Raw genomic sequence first — 20,047 nt, forward strand, 5'->3', positions numbered from 1 at the left:
TTTGAGAACATTGACTGACCTGACACATTGGTGAATTTGAACAAGTCTTACCAGTTATCACATTACATTCGTATGTCAAGAGAAAATGCGCCGGCCATACCTATCTCAGTGACGCCCATATGAAACGCGCGAAGGAACAAACTGTTTGTCATGAAGCCGGTCAAATACATGCGTAGGATAGTCTATTTCTTGAATATACATATGATACTGTAACACGGCAATGGTGTGGCCGTAAGAAAGGTTTAAGAAAAGGATGGCGCAGTCGAATGGGACATAACAGTATTGTCACGTGATTTGAGTTGTCAGGGCGATGGAAGAGGTCGGTAGTTGTCTAGGTCAGCGCAACGTCTTAAAATGTGAGTAACAATACATACTCTTCGTCTTCAAGCACGTGCCTACAAGGAAAAATTAGCTGTGGTAGGAAGGAGGACAGAACTCAACTCACTCTAATCCCACTTTTTGCCCACGAGAGTGCTTCGCTGAGGTACCCCACACCATGGCTAAGAAAAGCGAATGAGCATGTGACAAATTGCAGATTTACTCACCCGTTCGGAACTGTTTGACGATTTCCTTGTGAATGGCGTTACAAAAATCTTCGACAGTACATCGACCACGTCGCAAGACGACAGGCGATGAGTAATCTGGTTGTTGTCCACGAGGCTTTGTGTATCTGTGACGCCGGCAGTAAGCGAAATGGGTGGACCATACTACACTCACACTCGGACTAGGTTTAGTTTTTCCCACATGACCACAAGGAGCTCATCAATGTTCAGCCAAAGTTGAGAGGAAATGGGTACAGAGTCGGGAATCTTGAAAAGCGGCAGTAAGTTAGACATCTTCATCGGCTTGACTCACCTTATAAAGAAGATCGAGTTCCTCGATACTGATTGCGTCAATCTTGTTGAGCACGAAGATGGCCGGTACATAGACACTTGGAATATCAGCATAAATATATTTGCTATTCCGCTTACCGATTGCCTTCAACGACATCGATGAAGTCTTCGATGGTTGCATCGGGTTGATGGATTGACACCGCCGCATTGCTCATCTTGTACTCGGACAGCACGGCTTTGATTTCTTGGGCATCGATTTTAGTCAATGGAACGGTGTTGGTGATCGCAACCTACATGGTCAACTTGTGGCAATATGACGGGTACTCACTCCTCCGCTCTCCTTCTTTCTCACCGTGATCGCAGGAGGCTTCTTATTCAGCCGGATCCCAAAACCTTCCAATTCGTTTGTGAGAATAGCTAGATCGTTCAGAGGTTTCAACACATCCAGGATAATGAAGATAAGGTTACAGGTTCTTGCGACTGCAATTACTTGACGACCTCGACCTTTGCCATCTTTGGCTCCTTCGATGATACCTGCTCGTGGATGCATTAGCCCCACGCTCGCGAGCTGCTCAGTGACGGTGCTCACCGGGAAGATCCAAGACTTGTATTCGAGCTCCGTTGTGAGTCATTGTTCCCGGTACAGTGGTAAGAGTCGTGAATTCATATGACGCCGCCTCGGAGTGAGTTCCGCTGGTATGGAATGAGTAAGGGCTCTCCCATATCAATAAACTCACGTTAACTTTGACATCAAAGTGGATTTGCCCTATGATGGGCCTTAGCGAAAAATACGTTGTGGGATGATAATGCCTCACATACCACACTAGGGAATCCCACAAAGCCTACACTTGCTATACCCGTCCTAGCAACATCGAATCCGAGACCTGGGCCGCCACCACCTCCGCCGGACGGTGCAATCAACTCTCTACGAAGCTTGGCGAGTTTGGCTAAACAGGTCAGCAAAAAGCGGCAGGCTCAGGTCACTCACCCTTCAACTGTCCCAGGTGATATCTGCAAAAGGTCAGAACTAGTTTGAAATTGTCAAGAGGCATACACTCACTCGGTAGCTTTGTTTTTCTATCAATTCAGTTCAGCTTTCCAAGCTTCCACGAGAAAGACAGTCAATTTGACGGTGCTTACCTGCGTCTTCGCCATCTCCTCCTCCACATCTTTGATCTGTGATGTAAGTGACGTCAGCTAACTAGCGTGACGGGCTAGAGCAACGCAGCTACCTTTTGAGCTGTCGTCATATTGGATGGTCCTTCGAAGCGTTGGGTGAGATACAATTGTTAAGTAAAGATTGTTAAGAACTCGAAGATCGTCCTGGAAATTGTAAATGGAGGAAAAGTTGAATGCCATGATGCTGTTGATCCGTTACAAGGACACGGAATCAGATTTGAAAATTTTGTAGTTGATTACAGGCTGATTAGGAAAGATTACGAATGATTAGGAATTCTATCCTAATGACTCGGGTGGCCAATTTTCTAATGTGACATTAACGACAAAAAAGAAACATCACAACCTGCATCATTCAACTTTCCTTTTCCCAACCAAGTTTATTTCTTCTCTTGGTCTACCATCCTTTTTTTCCCACTCATCGCCAGCATTCGCCCATCATGGCGCACCCTCTCGCGCAGCAACCGCCTTCGTCCCTGCCATTTGCTTTCGCTGCACGAACTTCCCCTCTCGCCTTCGGGTTTGGTATACCTTCCTCTTCTACCAGTGCTTCTCTACGCTCATCTTCAGTCAACTGGTCTCCGCCTGGTCAGTCTCCTATCAAGTCCCCAATATCCAGATCCGATCTTGCCTCTCGAACTCCACTGTCATCTCTCAAGAGGTCTCGTAGATCAAGATCACCCTCATCGTCTCCACCTCTTTCACCCAGCTCCCCCGCTTCGTCATCGTCCCATCTCCGCGGATCAACATACAAAGTCGACCTTTCCGCTGCAGGTCTGGATTTGCAAGATATCTCTGAAGTCCACAAGCCTGCCAAGCGTACGAGGCTGGGTTCATCTGAGGCGGCGCAGCCCTCGACAAACGACATAGATATTGGGATTATTTTGGGTAAGTGAAAGAAATTTTATCATGGAGTTGACGGTCTGATCAGCTACGCTGCCTGCTTCCGCCCACCTTCCAATTCTCTTGCAATTGCTTCGAACTCATCCTTCACTGTCCGAGACGGTTCTTTCTCAGATCCCTCAACCCGAAGTTCGGACATGCATCAATGAGATCGATGCCAGCTTTGATGCAATTCACAAAGCCGCTGGCGGTAGTTTGGGACTACGTGGAGGTTCCGCAGTGTCTGAATCAAGACGATGGGAACGTGTGCGAAGCGAAGTAGAGGTATTCTGCCGCACAGTGAGTGGCAATCATCCAGATTATATGGCTGATCTGGCCTTCAGGCTTCCACTTATATCCGTTATTTTACCTCTTCATCAAAATCTCCAATCGACACACAATCCATCTTCACCTTTCTCGAGCCCCTAACCACTCATCTTCAGACAGTGCTGCGTCTTGTACCTTCGGCGGCAGCGAGCTCAAACCCAGTGCTCGATCTTGCGAAACTCGTTCTTTCTGTTTGGACGTTGTGGCTGAGTAATTTATTGACAGAAGTCAATCAGCAAGGTGGCATGTATCCGCACTCAACCGTGTCTCACTGGGCTGAAACGCTGGACAGATTGACGGCGAGTGTCATAGGGACCGTCACAGCGCATGATTCTCACTGGTCATCGTCGACAACGAACCCCTCCTCGATTGTCAATGCTTTCTTTGAGGAGTCATTTCGTCAAGCTCTTATACCAGTACGACATCGATTTCTGAATGAAGTAGGTTGGCTTATTGGACGTCGATAAGTTGTATATCATAATTATTGTTGCTTGTATATAGTCTCTATTTTAACGAAAGTTCATGATTTATGCATTCTTGTATATATGTACTATCAAGCAAATGCCCCAAAGACGTTGCTCAGCATCGTCCACCAGAATCCGCGGTACAAGCTCTGCCATCCTTCTTCCTCAATCACTTTCCGACCACAATCGACCATACCGTTGTAGGGCTCAGTAGTGGGTCGAAGGCCAATGACGTCTTCGTCGGTTCCGCAGAATGAAACACCCTCAGGCGGACCTTGTTCTTCTTCGGAAGGAATGGCATCTCCAGTATTAGGTTGAACAGACAATCTGGTGCTGACCACCTCCAGAGGTGTGAGCCAAGCGGTAGCGAAAGCCTGCCAGAGGATGAAGATCGCCCATCGCCAAGGGGAGATGTCCTCAGGGACATCTTCAGGGGCCGAAGCGCCCAGGAAGAAAACCCGCATGGTTCTTGCGATGAGCGTGACGCAAAGAGAATGGATGAATGTGGTGGCGAGGAGACCGGGTGTAAGGTAGAGCATGTATGGTTTGGAAAGCTCATGGGGGGATAGCAGAACTCGAAGCGAAGTCACAGGGTTGTTGGGAAGCTTGTATGGAGTGATAATCGATCTAAATATTTTTTAGCATGCTTTATGATCAAGGGGTACTAACCGATTGATCAATACCGTCATGGGCAAAGCGATAAGTGTGAGAACGATAGTGAATAATCCCATACTAACAAGATCAGCGATTTTCCATTTCAGAGGGTACGTACCGTATACCACCAGCTTCTGGAACGCTGTATGTGTTCTTCGGTCCTCGAGTGGACGACCCTCCGACGAATATGATAGATGCAACCGAGACGAGAGTGGTATATGCAAGGGTTGGGTAGGTACCTGGAGAAAGCGTTAGCGGCGGCAACGAGTCAGCAAATGAAACTACCTTTCCATAACCCCCACCAGCCTTCAAGTTGTTTGGTACGTTTGAGCGTTCCAATGAGAGTGGTGAGAGTGGGTCCGACGCTACAGTCTGCCAGTCAGTTCTGCCTGAAATTGAAGGCCACAGCTTGCTCACCGAGTTTGAGCGTCCAAGCCGACTGCGTGTGGATTGTAATTAGCCCGCAGTCGAACCAGAGCTCCATGGAATGGCATCGTGATGGCTACACCAACGGCCATGAGCGATACCATGATCGCAGTGGCGAGGATGAGGGTGATAAGAAATTCAAACATGTTGGCGGTATGGAGCGATTATATGAGATATGACAAAGAAGAAGAAGAAGAGAGAAGGAAGGAACAGATCAACAAACATCAAGTTTGATGATGATGATGTGTTGTCAACCGCGTGAGAGGCCACGAGGGACAGGTTACGTAAGCAGATCTCCAGAGAATTAATAGTCGGTTTTCATCGGGCCGGGTTTCGCATCTAAAAGATACTGCATAACATCTCTCTCTATCTTCTCTTACGTTTTATCACCTGGTCGACCTAGAAATATCGTGTGAAATATGTCTAAAATCCTTGTGTAAGCTCCCTCGTACCGTGGAGACCGCTGACACTATTTACAGCACGCGCCATGTCGGCGAACATGCCATGAGAATCCTGGAGAACTCTGGGTATGAGCTAATAATCAACCCAGAGGACTCTGAACCTTCGCGAGAATGGGTTTTAAAGCAGCTAGCAGATCCCGCTGTGAAGGCTGCGTGCATCATGCACAGTCAGCCTAGTGATAAAGTGGACGAGGAGCTTATTGACATCTGTAACCAGAATCTGAAATGTATCTCGACTTTTAGCGTTGGTTATGGTAAGTGGATCATATAGTTTCTTAGCTGACATGACAGACCATATCAATGTGAAAGCAGCTCACGCGAGGGGCATAAAGATTGGGCATACTCCTGGGGTGCTAAATGATGCTGGTAGGTGAGAGGGACATGAAACGACCTAATAGTACAGTCGCCGACATCACCGTTATGCTCGTACTCATGACCTTGCGTAAGGTTGGATATGGTATTGATCTGGTTCGACGGGGTGATGTGAGTGAAAGACTTCTGGCCCGGGCTAACGTTTCGCAGTGGCCACAATTGCCATGGGCACCATTCGTCCTCTGCGGACATTCCATCGGTCATCCCGGACTTACGATTGGCTTCCTCGGCTTTGGTCGGATCCCTCAAGCCGTGGTGGACAGGCTTCTCGCTTTCACCAACAAAGATCAACCCGCCCGCATCTTGTACACTTCGTCGAGGGCTAGGGATAACCAAGATGAGATTGATGCTGGATTCTCAAAGAGATACGGCGTACAAGTCAAACGTGTGGAAAAAGATGAGCTCGCGAGAGAGGCAGATGTTCTGATCGTGCTATGCAATCTAAATCCATCGACAAAGGATCTTGTAAACAAGGAATTCTTTGGCAAAATGAAGAGCAGCTCGGTACTGATTAATGTTGCGAGAGTAGGTTCATTGTCTGTCTGAGCTAGCTGATACAGATTTAGGGTCCCGTCGTCAACTCTGAAGATCTTTACAACGCTTTGAAATCAAGGCAGATATGGGGCGCAGGTTTAGATGTTCTCACAGGGGAACCGAATATCAAACCGGACCACCCACTGTTGCATCTGGACAACTGTGAGTAGATAATAAAATTGCCCCGCTGAAAGTCCGCAGGCATTATCATTCCTCACCTAGGCTCGGCAGACTACGACACCAGGGACAAAATGGCAGAATTGTGTGTGCGAAATGCTATTGCAGGGGCCACAGGTAAGGCATTGCTGGCAGAGGTGGAGGAATGATACGTTCCAGCTACATTGCTACATCTGCGATTGTGATAATTATAGGAATATATTGTGTTACTATTACGATCTAGGAAGGATGAAGTCTAAGCGTTAACGGCAGTAGCTCCCGAAATACGGGGTTCGGCCGCAGCAGTTTCACGTTGAGCTCGTCGACCAAAGAATCCGCCCTTCGAGCTGGCATTGTTGGTGCCTACGGTTGCAGGAATACCAGCGGCGGCGTGCTTTTCTCGATCAAAGACTCCGCCAGAAGTGGAGAATTTGCCAGATGAGAGTTGAAGCAAGCTGAGGTCGAGTTTGGAGAGACTGTAGAGGTGGAAAATGGTAAACACTGGTTTGGCAAGGACGTCGAGGACACCGTAGAAGATCATCTCAGAGTCGGGGGTGATGACGTTTCCACCATCGGCAAGCTGAGAAAGTTGTTAGCCTATTCGCTATGTCATTGGAGAAAATAACTCACACCCCATGCAATTGGGTAAAGAAGCCAGAGGAAAGAGAGGATAGCAGCGGATTTGGTGAATGCGCTTTTGTACCCAGGACCAAGAGCACCTGCGCTGCTTCGAGCAGGTCCTGCGAGTACCCACCAGATCTGCTCGAGGTCAGTGGGTCATGAAGCCATTATGATCAGTCCACTTACATAGAACAAGGCTGCACAACCGAAAGCATAAAAGCCTAAGAGAACCTTAGCATGGGCACGAGGTACTAAAATGATAATTTACTCACCCCACTTGTAGCTGCTTACTACGAGAGCTCCGACAAGACCGGTAACGATCATAACTAAGTCAAAGTAGCACAGAGCGATAATGTCTGAAAGAGGAAGACCCGAAGCCAGGACCAATGTCAAAAGGAGTGATGGAGTAGTGATCACCCAATCAATGTATCGAACGTACTGCGATATCAGCGACGTCGAACCTGGATGAACTCACCCAAATCTGTCTGGCTGTACCAGCTGCATAACCCATGTGACCGAACTCGGTAGTGATTGAGGTGAAACCAAGATCGGAGGCCATGGAGAAGTAGGCGATAGCGGCGGTAGTGAGAATGAACTGAGACTATCAGCATAATATTGGTGGATTCTTACTCACCATAGCAAGCTGATGGAACACTCGTTGACCTCGAGGAAGAGTGAATTGCCAAAAGAAGACAACGATATCAGTGAACGTCATGATGGCAAAGACGGCCCAAAGCCAGTCCGAACCGCGGACGGTGATATGCTGAACAGACCCAGTAGGAGGGTTGGCATCAAGAGCTTGATTAGGCATTCTGAGTGGATTTGCGAGTGTTGTCTTTGTGGGTCGAATTGGTGATCACATGCAGAGTCTTTAAGACGTTCGTTCGACGGTATATATATATATATATGTATATATGCATGCAGCAGTCGACGTCTGCCCCATACTGATCAACGTCATGAATTTCAGAATTTCAACTGAAAAAGATGTTTCCGGTGACGTCGAAGATTACGTTAAAATCTATTTTGAACCGTTTAGGCCAGCCTCCATCGATCGCAAGCTGAGATCGGCAATTTTTCGGATTCCCACCTTTTTACAATTATTATGAAAATGGATCTTAAAGCAAAAGCCGTAGCGCTACGCCAACCGTTTTTTCCCACTCGTCACCGCTCATCTCGCCCAATGGATGTACGAAGAAAATCGCTAGAGGGTCAGTGGACTTGGGGATGCTGGCAGACGTAAGCTGCTGTATCATTTCCCCCGAAACAGCCTCAAACGCGTTCCGAATGCCTGATGTCCCAGGTGTGATAGCTTTTGGAAATTTAGCTAAAAGTGATCACGTAAATCTGGTCCACTCACCAGCAAGTCCTTCCATCAACGACGAGCAGACGTGGATGTCGAGTAACGCATCGACGTAGGAAGGTACCAGATTCCAGCCATTTTGACGGTCTTGCCATAGGCAATTGAGATACGTAACCCCTTGGATGAACAAGTTGTGCATGGTGAGCCAATCTATGATGTCAGTGAGGTTCCACTTTTGGGACACTTACTAAAATTAACTCTTCCGATACGGTACATGTCCTTACTTCTACGAAGTACCTCGCGTGAGCTGGCAAGTGCTTTGGTTATTGTCGGTCGATCGGGCTTCGGATTTGCTCTAGACGGTCGATAGAGCATCGTGAGAGTTGCATGGTAATGTAAAGTCAACCAATCCGCGTTGGCGTACCCAGCTCCTTCAGGACAGATAACCCTCCATTGTGCAAGTTTTTCGACAACGGACTGATACCAGATGTTTGACGGAGGTGCTGATGAGGTGTGTAGTCGAGTGAGGACTTCGCATTGGATCCGCCGGAGACCGTAGACTTGGAGGGATGCAGCTTTGAGAGGGGAAGGCTCTTCTTCGGGAGTCACAGCCGTGTCGGTGATGAGCGAGTCGTCGTAGATGGAAGGAAGCTGGCTATGAGCAAGTTACGTGATAATGTCATCACTCACTTTCGCTGTCACCCATTCATCCAATATAACAGGTGGGCGTCCTACTACGACACACATCATGACGTCGAGAGAGTAGGCACTGACTATCAGCGCCGTCCTGTGGGTTGCTCCACTCACATCCAGAATAATCTCCGACCCATTTCCTCGTCCAATGGTAGTTTCGCATGTGTACTCTCATGATGCAGTCCTAGTCCCACAGCAGTGCGCGAAGCAGAACCGGCAAGATCCCAAGCGTTTCCTGCGCTGGGCTTGTACAACACGAAGAGGAGATGGGCAATTTGCATTTGAAGCTTCGTCTGGCCGGATACGTCTGTGGGTAGAAGACCCATTGCTAGGTGGAAGAAGCCCGGAGCGAGGTGAGATAATACTGGGTGGAGGGGGTTTGTTCTAAACAAAGATGCGGCACCTATGCCCAGCGCAAAGAGTACAGCAGCGGCATCTGTACGACTAACAAGGTCATCTGTAAAGCAAACCACGTCGACTTGGCGTTGCAAAGTGGGTATGTGAAATAGAGGAAATGCAGCGTTGGTGTATAGGAAGAAATGTGAAAGCAGCTGGTGGATGTGTTGCGGCGAGGGTAGAACGGAACGATCAAATGAGACAAGAAGGGGCAGAGGGAGAGGCGTTTCATTGATGATAGCGGACAGGTCTCCGTCGCGTGGGGGCGGTGAAGCAGATACGGGCCGTTTGCTTCCTGTTGCTCTGCTCTGATTGATCCACTCTGCTCTTTCCGATTCTAATCCTTTGATCCTGTCTTCCAGAGCCGCGATATAGCTGCGATGGTCAGTTCTGACAGCGGTCCATCACTCACCTCCAGGAAGTTGTCGCATTCGCATACACACAATCCTTCCCTTGTTTCTGACATCTAGCACAGGCTGGTCTCTCTCCAGTGCACTAATCGAGTCAGCGCAGTAGCTGGCAACTCACTCACCTTAATCTTCCTCGTTCTACACGGCTCACACGCCGATCTCGGCGTGATCCGTCCAATCCCCGTTGATGCAAACGGCGGGGGAGCCGGCGCATGCACGCTTGGTCCAGGGACGCTTGCTTGAGGGAGAATCTCGGTGCTCATTCCTGCTGACTAGAGGTATCTCGAAATGTTCCAACTGAGAACAACAGGGAAGGTGAAGATGGACTACAACGTGATTACAAAGTGTTTTCGGGATGTTTATTCAGATACCATGTGGACTATTGATATCGGAAATCTCCGCTTAAGTGTATCCACAAGTTGTACCATTCAGATATCCGATGTAGTCAACAGACACATGCCATGTCAAGTGAAAAGACCACGACAATCAGGATCGCTCAATGAAAGTCTACGCGTCACCTGTTCCTGTCTGACCGTATCTCTCTCCTTCTCCTGCTCAACGTGCGGTGGTCCCACCAAGGCGCACCCCCAATCTTCGGGGAAGGGATATGTTCTGGTGATTTGACCATCCCAAGTGTACACGTTAATACCCTCTTTTCAGCCTTCACTCAATCAGTCATCAAACATAACAGAAGAAACTCACTGACGTAACCGAAATCATGTCTAGGCTGTCTCGGAATAGCGAGGTACATCGCCAATCCGGGATAAGCTTGCTGAATTCTAGGTGATCAACCTGCTTCTAAAAAAGCATGACCAAATTTAATATTTTGGTCGGTTATCATGTCCCGAGATTTTACCAATAACGAGCTGTAAGGGATCTTGGACAGGATGAAGAGCATGTAGAGGATATGGACTGCAACCTCCCTTGATGTGAGTGCACAGTCTTTCGAAGAGGTGTCTGTTTATTTTCGGTCCCAATTCCAGCAGAGGGAGAGCAGGTGCGCAAGCAGAGTGATAAGTTTCGCCCCAATATCAACTCCATCTAGCAGCGGATTGAGGGATTTGACGACAATAGGTGCGCAGTGGATGACAAATCAAGGGTAATACATCGTCAGGAATTTTGGCTCGATGAGATGCTTTCCATACACTGTTGTAGGCGTCGTGACAGTATTAAATGGTACACGTGTGGGCTGATCGAATGTGTGTTTGGTCCCGCCCGAGACCATGATATTGAACAATAAGAGATAAATGAATGCGGATCGAGAGGTATCAGGGGTTATGCTGATCAGTTGATAGATTCCCATCCATTCCTTTGCTGGAAGTGGATCGATGGGGTTTTCCGACAGCAAGTTGACTGCATCTCGGACGATCGCGTTGGTGTGGTCGAGAGTAAAGGGAGGGTCTGCTGGTCGGCCATAAGCACTATGAGATAACGTCAGCTCACAGGACGTAAGGTCATACACAAATTCCCTCACTTACAGAGTACGTAAGTCTACCTGCCTTTCAAACACTCTTTTATCAACTACTTCTAAGTCGATGACGACCGAAACTGGCGTCTGCTGGGTAGAGACCCCTAAAACCACATGGCGAGAAGGAACACTTCAACACAAAAGAAAAGTGATCAGAAGGTTGACGTCAGAACAAGCTAGTCATGTAGGAATGAATGGATCATGTTGTGCTAGGTCACATGATATTAATGAACGTGGAACAAGGGCGTGCCAGTACATGCCGTTTCCGTCAGCACCCTCGCAGAAATCACGAACTTCGAGACAGGTGTCTCACGTCATTTCTTGGCATGCGGCCGCTGTTTGATAGACAAGTCGCCGTAGAAGAAGTAGCAGAAGGGTTCACCAATAAGTGAGATCGATGCGTCAGCGATGACTTGTGGCGTCTCAGTACAAATCATTCGCTCTATGCAGGCTGAACCGATGAATGTTTTCGTATTCGCACGAACTGGTGTCAAGCTTGGATGGAGCGAGCGGGAAACGGGAGGGAGCGGACGCAAGGGAACAGAAACGGGAAGGCAGACAGCGGATAGGCAGACAGAGGATAGGCAAACGGTTTACCTCTTCAGCACTCGTATCCTCAAATTTTTGCACCACTCAGTGTAAAAGTGCATAATCGATGCGTCTAAGAGTATGACCGATCTCCAGCTTTTGTAGAACCCGTAACGAAACCCATTTGCCTCTCCATTTCCGCTGCGAGACAAGCGTTGTCCACAGCGATGGAAACCATGTCGAATCCTTGATCAAGACGTTGCTTGGCGATTTGGCCGTTGGAACCTGGATTTTTTGCATCAGAGCCTCAAACTTGGCGTATGAAAGCTGTACTCACAGAAGATTGCTGCAGTTTTCCCAGCATCATGAGCCGCTTTCAGAGTCTTCGCAATGGCTGCTTCGTGTTCTTCTCCCCCAAATTTCACGTTCAACTGTTTTGAAAGATCAAAGGGACCTACCTGTAAGCTCTCTCCCCAAGCGAGTCGACTCACCGATGAACAACACGTCTAACCCATCGACTTTTGCAATCTCCTCCACATTATCAACACCCTGCCTCGATTCAATTTGAACGATTACCAACAGTTTTTCATCTGCCTGAGCGTCATATTCTGATGCCTTGCAGCCAAGAACGGGAGGACAGAACATGGGTCCGTAGCCCCTAGTTCCTGTGGGAGGATATTTAGAGAATGATACGATCTTCTTTGCGTCCGCAGCGTTATGACACATAGGAGTCATGACACCTTGTGCTCCAGAGTCGAGAGCTCGCTTAATCATCCATTCTTCGTTCCAGGGCACACGGATGATGGGACTGGCGCCAGATGCAGTGACAGCAAGGCAAAGCTGATTATCAGCGAGGTCACCACAGAGCTTACTCACATCAAAGTAGTCCTTGTCGGTTATAGCTCCGTGCTCAGCGTCGATGAGTACCCAGTTGAATCCGCCAGTAGCGAGGACAATGGACACGGTGCAAGCCCCGGGAAGGCTGCAGGTCAGCAATGCACGTAACATTGAGCTTACTCACGTGCACCAGAAACCAAGACCAGGTTGTTTGGACTGGAGAGCGTTTCGTAGATAAGTTTTGGCTTCCATAGTGAATGATTGAGTGATGGAGGGGGAAAAGACGAGGAGGATAATTGCTCATATATATATACACGTGCGGCATTTGATTATCCCGATGCACATTCGGCACACAACTCGGCATTTTCCCGATCCGGACCGGTTGCATACTTCTAGAAATCCTCTACGCGATTTTCAAAAAATCCTTTTTTATGTTCCTCAGGCGTCTACCTCCTCTACCTCCTCTACATCCTCAACTCGCTCAGGCTTCGCATGCATATCAATCTCCCGTATTCCCAGACCCGCGAGGAGGTACACCACGCTCAGGACGATTGCGCAAATGAAAACTGCATGCAATGCTTTTTGGTACGAGTCCATGGCGATGGATTTGAGGGGCTCCTGGAGATATCGGATAGACGCAGATGATTCTCGGATGGAAGCTATGGTCTGGATTTTAGCTAGAAATTGCTGTAATAACTTACCTCTCGGTCGTCGATACGCTTCCCAAGTTCGTTTTGCAGGATAGCCTGGGCGAGGGCTCCAGACAGAGCCACACCTAGTACTTGTCCAATCGTCCGGAATACATAGGACACTAAATATCAGCGATGTTTACAGAATGCCACTCACAGCTCGTGGCAATGGCAACGTGTTCATGACCGACGTCCGCGATGAGAGCTACTATGGTCAACGTTGTGACGGCGCCCATGGCGAAACTGGTAAAAGAGAGATTGGTCCACAGCATCCACCTGAAGATTAGCAAAGCCCCATTTGATATCACTCACTCGGATGAGTTACGATTCCACGTAGCAATCAACACAGCACCAAACACCCCCATAAGACCAGACCAAAAGTTTAACCAGTAGTACCTCTTTGTGTGTCTCACGATAAAACCACAGCCCAAAGACCCAACCATCCCTGCGATCGAGTTAGGGATAAGATGCGCACCCGCGTTTGAAGCTGACATTTGTCGGACTACCGTAAAAAACAGAGGGATGGTATAAATCTGACGTCAGCTTTGAAGTCATCAATCAACCTACCAAAGCGAACTGAGCCATTGAAATTGCAAAATTGTTGATTGCGACGCTAACCGCAGTTCGCCGATTGAGCAACTCAAAAGGCATGACTGGTTCAGCGGCCCACTTCAATTCGACTAGTAAAAAAAGGGCAAAGAGGGTGATGCTGGTAGCGAAAAGCGACAGAATGACTGGATCAGACCAAGCGTACGCGTCCAGCACCGTGGAATTGGTTTTCAGAGATACCGCAATCAAAGCCGCACCAACCCATCCGGCGAGAAGGAAGCACCCGAGAAAGTCAATGCGTTTGAAAAGCTCCAAAGGAGTTTGTGTCGACGTTTTTGCAGAAGGGATCGTATAACGCACGTTGAGATAAACCAGCCAGCCCCCCGCCAGTAAAATGGGAATCTATTATCAGCTTTGATATAAGTCGTGGACCCACCTGAATGCCAAAAGCCCATCTCCAATGTAAATAATCGTTGATAATGCCTCCAATGGGTGCACCAAGGCTACATGTCAGCGATGGCCACGGGGAGTCACTCACCCCATGCCTCCGCCCTACCAATGTCAGCGTTATTGCAAATTGTCAACTCACAAATGCTAGATTTCCAAAACCTTGATATATACCCCGATGGGTGCTACTTTGTTAGCGTCACCTACTAACACTCAACTTACATTGGCACAATGTCACTCATAATAGTGCTCCCAACTGCAAATCAGCTCTACCTTTGTCTCGGAACTCACCAGTCGACAAACCCCCTCCTCCCATTCCAGCTAGAGCCCTCGCGGCTATCAAAAACTCCATTGACGGTGCTACAGCGCATAGGAGATTCCCAGCAGCTAGGTATCAGCGCAAACCCCTTCCGTCGTACTCACTGAATATCGCTAGAGCCAAAAGCATGGAAGCTTGTCTTCCGATGATATTGCAAAGACGGCCATAAATCGGTGTCAAACAGCAGACCGATAACATACTAAAACTCAGCGTCACCCTACTAATGCCTACTTACTAAGAAGTGCCCAACCAAGACGCCATGTTGGTGGCTTTGAAAGAAGACGAAATGGGTCCAAGGAGCGTCGCGACTGCATGTCAGCTCTGGCTGTGACAGTCGCACTCACCCACTGTCCCATCAAACGCATTTAAAAACGAGCACACCCACATGGATAGACACTAAAATTTAGCAAAAATCATCGCACATTCACTCACTAATAGCCAGAAATGGCTCGAGCTCAGTCCCACTTTGTTAAACGACAGCTTGCTCTCATCTTTCACACCCAGCAATGGTTGTCTTTCTTCAGACATTGTACACATATACACAGATTTGCACAATCATACACAAAACGTAAATAAGATACGGTTGAAAAGCTTTGTGGAGATTGCTTATCTGTTTGAACTCATGAAAGTGTGGACATTCCCGTGTATACGTTTTCGGTCAATTCCGAAAAATGCATCAAAAATCAGGTTGCGCTTTATCGGCCCATGTTCCCCTCGGCTCCCACCGGTTCTTTACTCTATCCTCTTCCACGCCATGCTCTGGCGTACCCCACCCACCTCCCCCAGGGGTATGCAGCACTAACATATCCCCAGTCCCAAACTGCATGGTACCTTTTCCGCCCACGTTGATCGTCCTAACTTTGCCATCTTCGTGTTTAGGCTGCTTGACCCATATGTTCAGTCCAGTCGCGCCAGGACCACCTCCAGCTAACCCATAAGGTGCTCGAGATCTTCGCTCGGAGAGAATGGATACGGATAGAGGTTGTAGGAATTGCAACGATCGGATGCAACCTTCTCCACCGTGGAATTTACCTGCACCGCCTGATGACGGCCTGAAGCCGAATTCATGGAGAATAACAGCTGACCGTCAGGTTTGTTCAACTTTGTAGACTCACGATAACGTCGTTCCAAAATCTCTGGATCTGTAATTCTCTACATATCAGCTAGGAATCCACAAAACATCCACTCACTGTATTCGTCATATGACAGTGCACTCCCGATGTACCGTGCCATCCTTCACCTGCTCCACTGCCACCAGCAATGGTCTGTCGTCAGTCATAACCCTTGCAAGTCTGCTCACCTCATAATAGCCCCAGCCGTCAACCACCTCGCCGGTTTCGGGATTTTTCCCCCCAACGCCAAAGGACAGACTTTCACGTCAGCTAGCAATCTCACATGATTCCACTTACTTGTTGCAACAGCCCTGACTAGCAGCACACGCCTCAAACGCCAGCAGAACAGTATCTGTAATTCTTTGCGATGTCATGACATTCCCACCACAGACAGCGCTTTCGGGTGATGGGGATAATAAACATCCATCTGGAATTCGTATGTCAATTGGGACGAGACATCCCGCATTGAGAGGTATATCTTCCCCAATCATTGATCGCATGCTATAAGTCAGCTCACGTCGCGGCCACTCACTCACCAGTATATGACCGCCGCATGCACAACGCATATCGGTGCGTTGAGATTTCCCCGGAGCTCAGGGCCTGTCCCTTGGAAATCAAACACCGCCGAGCCCGTTTCTTCGTCGATTGTGATCGTCAAGACGATAGGCGATCCGTCGTCCAGGTAGTCCACCGCCTATCCATCAGCTGGTGGAACAAGATTCTCACACTCACATGCAACACGTTTGTACCCGCCTTGTTCGCTGCTTTTCTGAGCATATTTCTAACCGCCTGTTCGGCGTTGCTACATTTGAGCCACATTCACTCCACAATCACTCACTTCTTGATATGATCCATATAATCATGCACCGTTTTCAAATCATACTCCTTTACCAACGCTTTGAGCAGATTCGTACCTTTATTGTTCGCCGCAATCTGAGCTTTCACGTCACTCTCAACATCTTTAAATGACCTCGATCCTGAACATCCTGGGTACTTTGCAGGATCCTCTACCATCACTTTGTACAATGCATCGTGATCGTAATAACCATCAGAGACAATCTTCAGCGAGTGTATGTTTGCACCCTCTTCGTAAAGCTGGGTGGATGTGGGCGGCATGGAGCCCGGTAAGATCCCACCGATGTCACTGTGGTCTAAAAATGTCAGTCGTGTCCATGTCAACCAATACTTACGTCCTCGAGACGCAGTAAAAAAGATAATCTTGTTGCCATCAAAGCAAGGTGTGATCACCGTAAGATCAGGCAGATGACTAAGATCAGCAACGTCCCAACTTATCTACTCACCTTCCCCCGGCAATTGGAGAATTCGTCAAAAGCACATCTCCATCTTTCAACCCTTTCCCGTGCAGCCTCAACTGGTACTTCACTGACCAGCTCATTGACCCAAGATGAACTGGGACAAAGGGAGCATTTGCGACTAAATCACCGCTGGGTGAAAACACAGCACATGAAAAGTCTAATCTCTCCTTGATATTCGTACTAATCGCGGTTTGCTTGAGCGACCTTCCCATGGCCTCTGCTATGCACATGAACCGATTGGAACTGGATTCAGCTATGCACTAGTAGATCTAACTTACAATAGAGACAGGGTGATTGGGTCGTAATCCGCCTTGACCATTTTGGGCAAGTAGTGCAAGTTGAGCAAGTTGAAGAACAAAAGGTAACTCGGTTATATCTTCTCCGCTTTATTTAAACAGTTTTCTCTACAATCATACACAATGGCCGTTCCCAACCATTCGATTCGGATATCCATTGATCGCGTAAGTCTCCTACCATACTACAGAGCTGATCCTCCAGGGAGGCACATTTACAGACGTGCATGTGTCTACTCCAACGTCCTCGGGAAGAGAAGAATTTGTCCTAAAGCTCCTATCTCAAGATCCTGGAAATTATAAAGATGCTCCCACAGAAGGTGTCAGACGGGCGTTGGAGAGGATTACTGGCAACGCATTTGAACGAGGAAAGGCCCTCCCAGTGGACAAGATAGGTACGTAGTCGTTAGAGAACAAAGCTGACACCTAGAGTATGTGCGACTCTCCACCACGGTTGCGACCAACGCATTATTGGAACGAAAAGGTGAAAAGCATGCTTTGGTCATCACCAAGGGGTTCAAAGACCTGTTAGAGATTGGAAATCAAGCTAGACCGAGGATATTCGATTTGAACATAAGACGAGCAAAGCCATTGTACTCTACAGCCATCGAAGTTGACGAAAGGGTGACGCTCGGTAGGTTTGCTTCATCTTTCATTGCTGACCAAATGTAGTGGGCTACTCGTCAGATCCCAAAGCAGACAAAAACGCACTCGTCTTCAATGACGACGGAACAATCAAGAGAGCATACTCTGGTGTAGCAGCAGAAGAACAAGATAGATTTGTTCCGGGAAGAATCGTGAAAGGGCTCAGTGGAGAGGCTGTGAAGATATTAAAAGAGCCTGGTGAGTTATTTTCTAATAACCAGTAGCTCACAAGTAGACATCGACATAATCCGAAAAGACCTTCAGTCCCTTTACGACAGCGATTATCGGTCCATTGCCGTTTGTCTCGCTCACTCCTATACATTCCCCCACCACGAACTGGCAATTGGTGACATTGCATCCCAAATTGGATTCCCAAACATCTCGCTATCATCTCAACTCCTTCCCATGATAAAAATGACCAATCGAGGTCAATCCACAACCTGCGACGCGTATCTCACCCCTGTATTGCAGGATTACTTGAAAGGGTTCTACGCTGGATTTCAAGGAAAAGATCTTCACGTCGAATTCATGGCTTCAGACGGAGGTTTGGTAGATCTCAACGTGAGTCAATGATCAAAACCAACTCTGCTGATCCTCAGAACTTTTCCGGTCTCAAATCAATATTATCAGGACCGGCCGGCGGTGTCGTAGGCTGCGCCTTGACCAGCTGGGACGAGGAAGAGCGATCGCCTGTCATAGGGTGAGTGTTAATTGCTATAGACGTGCTAACGTTCAGTCTCGACGTGGGAGGTACCTCCACGGACGTTTCTCGTTACGCTGGGCGGTACGAATCGGTATGGGAGACTACGACTGCTGGGATCTCTATGTTCACCCCACAACTCGATATCAATACGGTCGCCGCAGGAGGGGGTAGCTGTTTGACATATAAGAACGGACTGTTCCGAGCGGGTCCAGAATCAGCAGGTGCCCATCCCGGACCAGCGTGCTATCGGTGAGTGTTCGGATCATGCATCAACTGACAAAGCAGAAAGGGCGGACCACTCGCGTTGACAGATGGAAATTTGTATCTCGGTCGACTGGTACCGAAATAGTGAGTCCACGTCGACTATATTACTCGCTGACGCCAGTTTCCCAAAATGTTTCGGACCCAACGAAGACCAGGATCTCGATCCTGAAGTTTCAAAAGTCAAGTTTGAAGAACTGGCTCAAGAGATCAGGGACGAAACAGGAACCGATAAGACAATTGACGAGATTGTGAGTATCCTTAAAGCAATCAAGCTAATCCCCCAGGTATACGGTTTTGTCAAGGTGGCCAACGAGACCATGGCACGACCAATCAGAACACTAACTGAAGCCAGAGGATTCAAAACAGATGAACATATTCTCGCATCTTTTGGTGGTGCTGGCGGTCAACATGCCTGTGAAATTGCCGAGGTGAGTGGGAGAGTCAAATAGAACATTGCTAATCAACAAGCTCCTGGGTATCGACCGAGTGTTGATCCACAAATACTCCTCCATCCTCTCAGCATACGGCTTGGCTCTGGCTGATAGGTGAGTGTTCTATATTGACCAGGCTGATCTCTCAGGGTCTATGAACAACAAGAACCGGCCTCGGATGTGTATTCCTCTTCCCAGACCTCCCTACTTTCCCGACTCGACGAGTTGTCCACCAAAGTCACAAAAGTGTTACGCGAGTCCGGTTTCGAGGAGCACAAAATCAAGCTCGAACGCTTGCTGAATATGCGATTCGATGGATCTGATACCGCTTTGATGGTTCTCGGTACAGACAATGGAGATTACGAACAGGAGTTTAAAAAAGCTTATAAAGAGGAATTTGGCTTTCTGTTGAACAAAAACATCATTGTAGACGATATCAAAGTGAGTCGTGATGTGTCAACTTCACTGACGCATAGGTCCGAGGAATAGGTAAAACGTTCGAATCTCTCGGTCCTTCCGCCTTTGCAGAGTTCAAAAGTCTGAAAATCAACCCCGTACACAGCAATCATCATCAAGACGTCTACGTGTGGTACGGACAGGAGGGGAAAAGGCAGGACGTGCCGGTGTTCGAACTGAGCTCGCTGAAGAAAGGAGATCAAGTCCAAGGTCCCGCTTTGATCATCGACGAGACGCAGACTATATTCGTCAACATGTGAGTTCACCATATCAATTCACTGCTGA

General features: G+C 48.2%; 12 protein-coding genes across 12 annotated transcripts; 3 read left to right on the top strand and 9 right to left on the bottom strand.

Annotated features, from left to right (window-relative positions):
- Window positions 1-182: 182 nt before the first annotated feature.
- IL334_001201 (uncharacterized protein) lies at window positions 183-2,083 on the bottom strand (the record flags this gene model as incomplete). Its single annotated transcript, XM_062932959.1, has 15 exons — window positions 183-207; window positions 375-395; window positions 446-500; window positions 546-670; window positions 718-809; window positions 856-883; window positions 972-1,123; window positions 1,186-1,367; window positions 1,423-1,526; window positions 1,571-1,599; window positions 1,653-1,758; window positions 1,818-1,844; window positions 1,894-1,910; window positions 1,974-2,009; window positions 2,066-2,083. 15 exons carry the CDS (start codon window positions 2,081-2,083, stop codon window positions 183-185), a joined length of 1,017 nt encoding a protein of 338 aa, XP_062789010.1.
- A 366-nt stretch (window positions 2,084-2,449) lies between these two features.
- On the top strand, window positions 2,450-3,685 carry IL334_001202 (uncharacterized protein; the record flags this gene model as incomplete). Its single annotated transcript, XM_062932960.1, has 3 exons — window positions 2,450-2,897; window positions 2,941-3,191; window positions 3,236-3,685. 3 exons carry the CDS (start codon window positions 2,450-2,452, stop codon window positions 3,683-3,685), a joined length of 1,149 nt encoding a protein of 382 aa, XP_062789011.1.
- An 86-nt stretch (window positions 3,686-3,771) lies between these two features.
- Window positions 3,772-4,371, bottom strand: IL334_001203 (uncharacterized protein; the record flags this gene model as incomplete). Its single annotated transcript, XM_062932961.1, has 2 exons — window positions 3,772-4,309; window positions 4,352-4,371. The coding sequence occupies 2 exons, from the start codon at window positions 4,369-4,371 to the stop codon at window positions 3,772-3,774; spliced, it is 558 nt and encodes a 185-aa protein (XP_062789012.1).
- Window positions 4,372-4,423: 52 nt separating this feature from the next.
- Window positions 4,424-4,908, bottom strand: IL334_001204 (uncharacterized protein; the record flags this gene model as incomplete). The annotated part of the gene is made up of 3 exons (XM_062932962.1): window positions 4,424-4,575; window positions 4,622-4,701; window positions 4,754-4,908. The coding sequence occupies 3 exons, from the start codon at window positions 4,906-4,908 to the stop codon at window positions 4,424-4,426; spliced, it is 387 nt and encodes a 128-aa protein (XP_062789013.1).
- A 273-nt stretch (window positions 4,909-5,181) lies between these two features.
- Window positions 5,182-6,455, top strand: IL334_001205 (uncharacterized protein; the record flags this gene model as incomplete). The annotated part of the gene is made up of 5 exons (XM_062932963.1): window positions 5,182-5,198; window positions 5,242-5,477; window positions 5,594-6,060; window positions 6,162-6,291; window positions 6,352-6,455. 5 exons carry the CDS (start codon window positions 5,182-5,184, stop codon window positions 6,453-6,455), a joined length of 954 nt encoding a protein of 317 aa, XP_062789014.1.
- Window positions 6,456-6,541: 86 nt separating this feature from the next.
- On the bottom strand, window positions 6,542-7,717 carry IL334_001206 (uncharacterized protein; the record flags this gene model as incomplete). The annotated part of the gene is made up of 5 exons (XM_062932964.1): window positions 6,542-6,865; window positions 6,916-7,044; window positions 7,093-7,127; window positions 7,179-7,344; window positions 7,541-7,717. 5 exons carry the CDS (start codon window positions 7,715-7,717, stop codon window positions 6,542-6,544), a joined length of 831 nt encoding a protein of 276 aa, XP_062789015.1.
- A 304-nt stretch (window positions 7,718-8,021) lies between these two features.
- Window positions 8,022-9,180, bottom strand: IL334_001207 (uncharacterized protein; the record flags this gene model as incomplete). Its single annotated transcript, XM_062932965.1, has 4 exons — window positions 8,022-8,215; window positions 8,264-8,353; window positions 8,455-8,861; window positions 9,014-9,180. 4 exons carry the CDS (start codon window positions 9,178-9,180, stop codon window positions 8,022-8,024), a joined length of 858 nt encoding a protein of 285 aa, XP_062789016.1.
- Window positions 9,181-11,834: 2,654 nt separating this feature from the next.
- IL334_001208 (uncharacterized protein) lies at window positions 11,835-12,790 on the bottom strand (the record flags this gene model as incomplete). The annotated part of the gene is made up of 4 exons (XM_062932966.1): window positions 11,835-11,986; window positions 12,039-12,107; window positions 12,193-12,509; window positions 12,723-12,790. 4 exons carry the CDS (start codon window positions 12,788-12,790, stop codon window positions 11,835-11,837), a joined length of 606 nt encoding a protein of 201 aa, XP_062789017.1.
- Window positions 12,791-12,976: 186 nt separating this feature from the next.
- On the bottom strand, window positions 12,977-13,463 carry IL334_001209 (uncharacterized protein; the record flags this gene model as incomplete). The annotated part of the gene is made up of 2 exons (XM_062932967.1): window positions 12,977-13,284; window positions 13,385-13,463. 2 exons carry the CDS (start codon window positions 13,461-13,463, stop codon window positions 12,977-12,979), a joined length of 387 nt encoding a protein of 128 aa, XP_062789018.1.
- A 998-nt stretch (window positions 13,464-14,461) lies between these two features.
- On the bottom strand, window positions 14,462-15,070 carry IL334_001210 (uncharacterized protein; the record flags this gene model as incomplete). The annotated part of the gene is made up of 4 exons (XM_062932968.1): window positions 14,462-14,583; window positions 14,647-14,655; window positions 14,778-14,811; window positions 14,975-15,070. The coding sequence occupies 4 exons, from the start codon at window positions 15,068-15,070 to the stop codon at window positions 14,462-14,464; spliced, it is 261 nt and encodes an 86-aa protein (XP_062789019.1).
- A 148-nt stretch (window positions 15,071-15,218) lies between these two features.
- On the bottom strand, window positions 15,219-17,289 carry IL334_001211 (uncharacterized protein; the record flags this gene model as incomplete). The annotated part of the gene is made up of 6 exons (XM_062932969.1): window positions 15,219-15,594; window positions 15,658-15,684; window positions 15,952-16,155; window positions 16,493-16,798; window positions 16,956-17,099; window positions 17,249-17,289. The coding sequence occupies 6 exons, from the start codon at window positions 17,287-17,289 to the stop codon at window positions 15,219-15,221; spliced, it is 1,098 nt and encodes a 365-aa protein (XP_062789020.1).
- A 100-nt stretch (window positions 17,290-17,389) lies between these two features.
- IL334_001212 (uncharacterized protein) lies at window positions 17,390-20,022 on the top strand (the record flags this gene model as incomplete). The annotated part of the gene is made up of 9 exons (XM_062932970.1): window positions 17,390-17,431; window positions 17,538-17,658; window positions 17,748-17,897; window positions 17,951-18,106; window positions 18,380-18,608; window positions 18,783-18,860; window positions 18,961-19,123; window positions 19,178-19,303; window positions 19,783-20,022. 9 exons carry the CDS (start codon window positions 17,390-17,392, stop codon window positions 20,020-20,022), a joined length of 1,305 nt encoding a protein of 434 aa, XP_062789021.1.
- Window positions 20,023-20,047: the final 25 nt, after the last annotated feature.

This window comes from Kwoniella shivajii, chromosome 1, assembly GCF_035658355.1.
Source record: "Kwoniella shivajii chromosome 1, complete sequence".
Taxonomy (NCBI): domain Eukaryota; kingdom Fungi; phylum Basidiomycota; class Tremellomycetes; order Tremellales; family Cryptococcaceae; genus Kwoniella; species Kwoniella shivajii.